The 9489-nt window shown below is 38.8% G+C and overlaps 1 protein-coding gene across 1 annotated transcript in view; it reads left to right on the top strand.

The window, feature by feature from the left end:
* Positions 1-1876: 1876 nt before the first annotated feature.
* The window catches only part of LOC115419215 (paxillin-like), a 36696-nt gene continuing 29083 nt past the window's right edge, over positions 1877-9489 (top strand). The window contains exon 1 of the mRNA XM_030133861.1: positions 1877-2094. Within this exon, the coding sequence (XP_029989721.1) occupies positions 2082-2094 (13 nt within the window). The 5' untranslated portion in view covers positions 1877-2081. The remainder of the gene's footprint in view (positions 2095-9489) is intronic.

The raw sequence follows: 9489 nt of genomic DNA, 5'->3' as shown, positions 1-9489 counted from the left end.
ATCACAGAGATGTAATAAAATAAGAGACAAGATAAGGCGACACTGAGCCCTCGGGTGGACCATTCTCACATAGCAGGATAGCACTTATTTTATTCATTTGGCTTTAGAGTGAAGTCAGCACTGAACCAACAAAATGAATAAAAATGAACAAAATAATCAAGAAATGAACTGATTCAGCAGCACAGGTGACAGATGAACCAAAACTCTGATAAAATGATAAAAAAAAAAGAACAAAATAAAAAGCTACATAAACAAAATGATCAACAAACGAAAAAACAACTAATAATTAACCCTTTCATGCATACTGGTCACTGCAGAGGACAGTTATTCTACAGCTGTCCTCTTGTATATTCATGGATTTTCTTGTTTTAGTTGCATATCAACCAACACAGTGGACGCTTATGCACCATCCCATAATACACTGCAATTCATACTGTTATTGTAACTTTGCAGTTCTTGAGAAACCTGATCTGTAGCAACATATTTGAGTGTAAATCAATTGCTAATTGTTATTAGACTGTAATTAACTTTTTTTTTTTTTTTAAACAAGAAGTTGTTGTGTTTTGTTGTTTTTTTTTTTGCATATTATTTGAGTGCATAATAACTACTATTATAGTATGTTAAAATGTGAGAAAACATCAGATTAGCAACATTAAAAAAAACATTTATTTCATAGTTTTCACACAGTATGACAGTAAATGCATTTTTCTTTGCTTCAAAAATCAAATGCATGGTGTCCAGCTGAGTGAACATTTTTGTAACTCCATGAAAAATAGGTTCATTAACCCTTTCATGCATAGTGGTCACTACAGTGGACAGCTATTCTACAGCTGTTCTCTTGTATATTCATGGATTTATTTATTTATTTATTTATTTTTTTACACATATCTTTATTAAAGTTTTAAGACATTACATATCTTTTCTGACATGAATTGGTAACATTATGTAGATCTCTCCTGAGCATAAACCCCAAGAATCACAAGCCCTCCCCATAGTTTTCACACAATTTATCAGTAAATACATGTTTCTGTGCATCAAAAATTAAACGTGTGGATATTTTGAGTTTTGAGCTGAGTGGATATTTTTGCAACTTCATGAAAAATAGGTTTATAATAATTTTTTTCCCCCCATTTCTTTTAATGTTTATTTATTTATTTATTTGTTTGTTTGTTTTTCAGAAGAAAATTTTCAATTGCATTGTTGTTTTCATACCTAAAGAGGAATAAAAACGCTCAGGAAAAAAAAAAAATTGATTAAGGTTCTCATAATTCGTGCATGAAAGGGTTAAAAAAAAAAATTTCAATCACATTGTTTGTTTTTTTTCATGCCTAAAGAGAAATAAAAACACTCAGGAAAAAAAAAAATCTTGATTAAGGTTCTCATAATTCATGCATGAAAGGGTCAACAAAATTGACATAACTGAACCAAATATTCAATAAAATGAAATAAATAAACAAAATAATTATCCAAATCAATATAAATGAACAAAAATTGTGAACAAAATGAGCGCAGTAATCAATAAAATCAGGAAAAATGAAGCAAACAATGAACAAAATGGAAAAAATAATCAACAAAATGAACAAAATAATTTAAAACAATCAACAGAAGTGAATGTGGAAATGAAATAACTGTAAATATGTAACAGAATAACTCTGACTTCACTGGTGTGTTCTGTTCTATCTGTTTGGACACATGTTGTTTATCATGGACTGTTTTTATTTACATCCATGTGATCTAATCCGGGTCCGGTTCCCAGACAAACCAGGCTGCGGTGTCCGGTACCGGGCTCGGCCGCTGGGTGTCGCCGGTCCCTGCGGGTTGTGGGCGGTGGGCAGGAGGCGGGAGGGGGCCGGATCCGGGGCTGGGGACCGCCGGAGCCTCCGGAGGGCCAGCTGGGTATGTGTGAGTCTGGGAGTGCGTTCGAGGCTCGTCGAGCAGCAGCGGAACTTGAAAACTTCACCGCATTGAAGCGAGGAGGAGCCGTGTGATCGGAGGTTTTTACCCGAACCCCGGTAGTCAGTCTGAGCCCCGATACAGGAGGACCGGTCCGGTTCTCAACATTGGAACGATTTCCGGCAAACATGGATGATTTAGGTAAGTTCGATCGCCGTGAACGCAACATTAAACAGCGCGTGAGAGAGCGTGTGTTTTGGCGTAAACACGCGTTGTGTTTGCGCTAAAGCTGTGGCACAAGAAAGGAGCATTTCCACCATGTCGGCAGCTGGAAAGGAGGCTTTTTTTGGACCCACAGTGGAAATAAATCCACCTGGACTTATTTACACCGGTTCTGCTCATTGTAACGCGTGGTAAAGCGTAAAGAAAGGCCCCGTTTGATGCTGTAAAAACAAAAAAAAGCAAAAGCATCAAAGGCTTAAATTAGAATTCACCTAATTTGCACATGGGTTTAATATTTCTAAGATCATGCCTCGTGTGTAGAGACCTCCCACTCCCACTTCCCGTGTCCTGCTCTGGTGTTTTTCGGTGGTTTTTCTACATCGCTCCTTTCAGTCTTATTCGGCCACTGCAGGACAACTCTTAACTTTTGTTCTTCTAAACTAATACATCACTTCACTTTCATTTCGACATGTTGATCCATTTGCTTCATCCACTATGGATTAGATAGTTAAATTATTACATTAATGCATTTGTTACACAAAGCTTCACTGGCTTCAGAAACATTAAAATCATTGACAGTTTGCGTGATGCACTGCAGGGAGGTGTGACGTTCAGGGTCCAACTCAGAAAAGCATCAGAATTATAAAGAGAATTTGTTGCTCATTTTGTAACTATTCATTAAAAACCTTAAAAAAATAAAATAAAGTCAGTGATAATGAGTAAGTCTAAATGGACAGCCTTAAATCATCAAAACATGAAAAATGAACTAAATGGGTACGTTACTAACTCGTGAATTTTAATGTTACATACTCTGATGAAGCGATTAAAATAACTGGAGCTGCACAATTTGCTGAAAAAGTCACATTGCGACTGTTTTGAATAATATTGTGATTTAAGGCGTTTAAGGTTTGGTTATCATGGAACATGCATGGGTCATTTGGAAATGTGTATTTTCAGTTCATACATGCAGACTTGAAATTGTATTTAAAGCATAGAAAACCTCCAAAATACTAAAGCAGTGATTTTTATTTTGGTATTTTACTTAATATTTTCGCTGGACCTGTGAATTGCAGTGTTTTATGATTCTATAATTCCACAAAACAATTAATTCTACAGCTCTACCAACAGTAATGGATGGAAATGTGCATTTTCTTTTGCTGATTTCTTGAAAATTCTGTTAAAATATGTGATGTAAACCTGAATTCAGTCTGCGTAGCCTCATGTTTTACCCCAAAGACAAAATGCAGACAAGACTGGTCTACAATTTTTTAGAAATGATCTTTTCAGAGATTAAATGTGCTTAATGTTATGTACTTTAATCAGATTGATTGGAAAACAAATGACCAAAGGGCTGGTTTGCAGATGTTTTCAATGTACATGATACAGTGTTATTACACATATATGTTGGTTTATTTACATTTATACAATAGAATTATAAATGTTCCACTAGATAGAACCTGTAAAGTGAATGTATTGTAATGTGCAGACAGTGTTTTGAAGTAGTTCTGGTTGCTCTATTTAGAGTTAAAGCCTTTCTAGCGTTAATTCTCAAATTTCGAATTTTGGCCCAAGACTGTATCTTAGAAACTTCAGTCAACCAGGATTTAGGACCGGATTTTTCTTTATCAGTGACTCACACATGGTCAAATTTCACTACTTTTATTCTCGAGGCATTTGACTTGTAGACCAGTGGAATCAGACAAAAGGATGGAATGGCTTCAGGACAATCCCCCTGTTCTTTAAGTCCGACCTCAGCTCATTGTCTTTTCCAGCAGTGCTGTATTTTTGCTCACATGTGCAGGTGTCCTCCTACCTGTGAGCACAGCATTACCTCAGTGAATTATGACACACTTAGTGACAGCAGAAAATGTAAACCCCGAGGGTAGGTTGTTGTGACAGGTAGGAGCTCAGCAAAGCGGACTTGATTCATACAGCCCTGTTCTCCATGTTCCCTCTGCCGCAGCCTCTGCAGCGTTGTGTTAACACTTTAATTCTTGATTAAAAAAACAGTGAGACTCTAATTACACAGACCTCATTTGACGATGCAATTGAACTGTAGAATCAACTGTGCAGGAAAGAACAAAAGGAAACTGTGATATGCTGTGGTCAGTGGACTCATTTTCAGAATTTCTGTGGTAATGTACAAGCACTGAGTGGCTCATTTGTGTTTACATGGCTTGAGTTTTTACCCTGGCAACTGTAAGGTTATGTTTAGCAGGACATCCGCGAAATGCGTTGACGGAGAGTCAGGTTCATTGGATGCTAAAAAAACACTCCAATGCATAAGATGATAAATGTCGTGCAGAACCATCCAAGAAGTATTACCCCCCGCTGTGAGCTGCAGGTGGACATGCTATCAGGGGAGAACTGCAACCGGAGGCTGGAAAACTCCCCTCAGCTCGGCTCAGGTCGGTCTGTGGAGACTGATTTTGAGCCACGCAGAGCTGTGTGAGTCTTTTTTTAATTTCTACCCACAGACCAGAACACCTGGGTGTATCTCGTCTGTGTCAGATCCCAGTTCTGTGCTCAACATCTTGGTGGTGAGAGTGAGACTGTACCAGAATATCGGTCATTCTATATCCAGTCGATATTTATGGATACCTTCTTAGCTTACATGGGTGAAGGGCTTTCCTGCTTTAAAAAGAGCGTTACACAACCCAGTGTAATTACCATGTCACAGGGTTGTAAATTCTGTCATCATTTTAGCAGAGACCTGTAAAAATGTGTCACACAAACTTAAAGATACCCCCCTTCTAATGTTGTGTGGTGTGTCCCTATGCACAGCGCTGGGGTGGGACTGAGTCACAGAGGGAAATGAGCTCTGCCCTGAGCATTTCTCCGCCATCTGTTTATGAAAATTGAAAGTGCTGAAGTTTGGCTGCGCGTTTGAAGTTTGAAGATGATTTAAATGAGCACCACCAGAAGAGCAGAAGTGGGCCACTGCAGGGACACATCCACCTCCAGGACAACGAAGCCTACATGTATTTTTAGAGGAGAGCCTCTTTGCTTGTGTGCTGAGCCATCAACACTTCCAAACCTCCTACCACCCACCACACATCCTCCTATCCCTCCTTTTAATTTGATTGTTTTCTTTACTTTAAGGGCTCATTTATGCTCTACATTAAAGACGCACACAGATATGGATGTCTGTATCCGTCTGCGTACATTACGTATGTATTTCTGTCTGTTTTCTGGGAGCTTGTGGATGTGAACCCAGACAGAGAATACAGAGCAGCACCACCAGGAACCATGGAGACAGTGTTGAGATATGAAGAGAATAATTTCCATAAGTAACGGAACTTTTCAAAATGCGACTGTGTGAGTTAGTGAAAAACTACCAATATATTTACAGTCGTGGAAAAAATTATTAGACCACCCTTGTTTTCTTCAATTTTTTGTTCATTTTAATGCCTGGTACAACTACAGGTACATTTGTTTGGACAAATATAATGATATCAACAAAAACAGCTCATAAGAGTTTAATTTCAGAGCTGATATCTAGACATTTTCCATGGTTTTCTTGATAATAACCAAAATCACTTCAGTTCTTACATCAATATCTATGGCATTGCACTGCCAAAAACAGTGCTTTTAGGCATTCCATGTTTTCTTTTCTGTCAGTTTTAGTCACATGATACACACAGGAGTTAATCGTTGATTGCACAACCATTGTTTTTGATGACTTTTGATGGTCTAATAATTTTTCCATGACTGTATGACAACTACCCTTCTGAATATCAGCAGTAGTAAAACTTCCTCTGTTGTCGCCGTGTTTGTTATTACTGACTTTGTTGTTCTTCTTCTCAAAAAACTTTATTCTTCTTCGTGGTATTCGGCCAGTATGTTAATTAAGAGCAGTGCCCTCTGATGGATTGATTTAGAAACACTCATGCCAATACATTGGATGCACAGAAGTATGAAGGCAGTGACGCATGACAACGTTAGAAACGGACAAACCTATTTACATACACAAAGCCAGCATAAATGAGCCTTTATTGCTCATTTCAGTACTTCTGTTTGGCTTGCCAACCCGTATCCAGTTAAAGCAGTATCAGTGTCAGGCAGGTTCTCTCAGAGAGCATGGTTCCTTCCAGTTGTAAATGTGATCTGCACAAGTGCCCACGTTCATTTGTTTTATCCTCCTGCTTCCTCCAGCCTGTGAGTGGACGAGGCAGGGCGTCAGAGTAGATCAGACCCACATGCAGGGATTGGGCCTCGGCCAAAATTTATCCTCCTTAAACACTGCACTGCCCCACCCCTCTGTCTTCCCACCCCTCTCCATTCCTGTGGTGAACCACGTAGGAAGCTGCAGGCTGCAATCTATTGACAGTTTGAAGCTGGCTGAGTTTTTCAGGAAAGCAGATTAGCCTTTAGGAAGATTTGGATCACGGCAGAGTTTAATGCTTGATCGAAGCCAATTAACAGGGTTTTTTTATTCAAGTTACTAAAGAAAGTTAGTTTGAGGAGTAGAAGATCGCATTATTATACAAAACGCATACTCTTATTCATGCGAGACGTGGACTTATTTAATTTGTCCTTCCTTTTATTTGTGCATGCTTTGCAGTTTAGATGCTGTAGCGTGTTCAGAGGCAAACTTTCACTGACCTCCCTCCTCAGCCATCAGCGCTGCCGAGCGTTGCTGCTTGCTTCACTGCTCCGGGCCTGTAGCAACAAGACATGAATGTCAAACAGCCTCTGAAGTTAACTTCCTTTTACTGACTTTCATCTGCTGTATCTTTCACTATTTCCTGATAATTTCTGTATGTACAGTGCCCGCTCTATTTCTCTCTCTTTGTTTTTGTTTGTCTTTTCTGTCACTTTAGTGGCATCATCTGAAGTGAAGTGATTTCCCCAGAGCTCTGTCAGCAAAGCAGCTGCAGCCATAGAAATGTCACTCATGGAGTGGGCGTGGACATCGTAGTTCTTTACAAAGTCCAAATGAGATCTGATGTAGCCTAGTTACTAAATTTAGGCTCACTCATTGTCAATACAGTCCTCGAATATGCAGATGTGTATATTTTTTTCTGTTCTCGTGTTTTTACTCGTTGGTGACATTTTAATTAAAGATTTATGGTGATTTGATTTTTAAGGAAATATGTTCTTAGCAAAAACATTTATAAATAGGAGATTGGTCATTGATCATAATATATTTGCAATTTCACTCTTACCAATAAACAAGAATGAATTTATAAACATATTAAACTTTAAAGTTATATATCATTGCTCCGCTAATATATCTAAAATTGACTTCCGACTATTTTATATCTTTTAATGATTTGTGCACATTTCAACAATGTTCATATTTAAGGAAATTTGTATTTTTATTCAGTCTCACTTAACAATTCCTAGAACAGTCCAATCCCCTTTAGCACATTAACGGTGCTCATGGCCATGTCATTAGAAATGAGTTGTGAATTATTGTATTTTTGTGTCTTTAAAAAATTCTCTCATTTGTAGACATAATTTTTACCTTGTCAGAAAGATTTTCACAGGCAGCGGGTGGTGGTGTGAAAAAAAGTCTAAGGACTGCTGACACAGAAGTATCTTTGCGTAGTACCGCCGATGGCCACTAGGTGCTGGTTTGAACAGACTAATGTTGCTTTTCCATTAATGGTATCAGTTCAACTTGCCTCAGCTTTACTTGACACGGCTCGGTTTTGATGTCGGTTTTGTCCATTGTAGGTCTAGGTCTGGTTGTCATAGCAATGCAACATAATCTATTGATCAAACTGTACATTACAATTTTCTAAGGAAAAATTATGTTAAGATTGTTTTCAGGCGAGAGTGTAGTTTTCCTGCCAGCTCGTCGTTGGTGTCCCAAGTCACAAAATCATGACATGCATGTGTACTGATGCAGTAAGGATTCTGGATTGACCAATCTGTGATCTGCAGGGTTTTATGTTACGTTTAGTGGCACTTTGGAAACCTGAAGTTGATACCTGAAATGGCATCTGGTGGTTTATACGTTCACACAGTGGAAACACCAAAAAAACCCTCTGCCAGGTCGAGGCAAGTCGAGCTGATACATCAGTGGGAGAGCTGCATCACACTGAACTTTTCTTTAAAATACTAATAATTAGTCTAATAAGTGATCTGATGGCCAGTCTTTAAACTATTACCCATTGATAAGAGTTTGATGTTTGCCATTTAGGGCTTTGATTGACAGGTTGCCTACTTGCTGAATCAGACTTTTTGAGCATCTGTTTATTGAATAAAATCACTTGTTTTCCTGATCGACAGCTTGACTGTAGTCATGCATAATAGGGTACACTGATGTTACTGCAATGCAAATGGATGATGAAATTGACCATTTTACTGTACGCGTAAACTAGTGTTTAGCTTCAGCTCACACATGGCTTTCACCCCTTTTGTCCAAATATGGTCACCTCTGGCACTGAAAAGCCAACAAAAACACTAATTCCTGGGTGTCAAATGGTTATATATAAAACAGTGGGTGACACTACAGTAACTCCACCCATTTCTTATATACAATCTGTGGTGAAAACTCCCATTATCCACCGCTGTTTCACAACATTAACTACTGTGTTTACATCCACAGCGGCAGAAATCATATACTGTACATTTAATTTTCATTTATAAATGCTCATTTTCAGGTAAATTAAAAAAGTATACTGTTAATAAGAGTAAAATACAACTAAAGTGTATTTTGTCATATTCCACCCCAGTCAGAGTCAACAGTCCAGGAATTAACTCCATAGCCGGTCAAGAGCTGTACAGTATTACTGTTCTGCAACTTTTCCATCAGCAGTTTTCATTGAAAATCCTCCTCTAGGAAACTTTGCCTTCACTCAAAAACCTGGTAATCTGTTGTTGCAGATTATATTGACATTGACCATTGACTTAAGGCAACATGAGGCCTATTTACGCCGGATGATAAGCCTCTGGTGCTCAAGAAAAGCACATAAATCACCAACAGAAGCGATGTATCTTCTGCAGGCTTGAGAAAATCCCTTGTATCTCCTTCAGGGTTTGTCCATCTGCTTGACTTTAAAATTAAAATGCTGCTAGGCTTTGAAACATATGGTGCACACACAAACAAGAGGAAACACTCATGCACACTCCTGATCTCAGACTGCTGGTGTGGACAGACAGCTCTGAAGGGGAAGCTGACTAAGCAGCGACAGCGCCACACTCAGCCAACCGTCATGTCATCTCTCATGGGGCCGGCACAGTCCAACAACTGCCTGCAGGCGGAGATCTGAGCAGCTACTGTAGGTTTTTTGGAAACAGGGTTTATGTGGAACAGTCAAACAAATAGGCCTCCTGCCAGCAACCATAGTAAAAATCTGGGCATTGACGCTGTTTATGTTGATTTGGATTTAATAACACTTCATGGCGAATATTCCCCTGCAT

This window comes from Sphaeramia orbicularis, chromosome 5 (genome assembly GCF_902148855.1).
Source record: "Sphaeramia orbicularis chromosome 5, fSphaOr1.1, whole genome shotgun sequence".
NCBI classification, from domain to species: domain Eukaryota; kingdom Metazoa; phylum Chordata; class Actinopteri; order Kurtiformes; family Apogonidae; genus Sphaeramia; species Sphaeramia orbicularis.
Note: the sequence above shows the minus strand (reverse complement) of the source record. Positions and strands in the feature narration are given on the sequence as shown.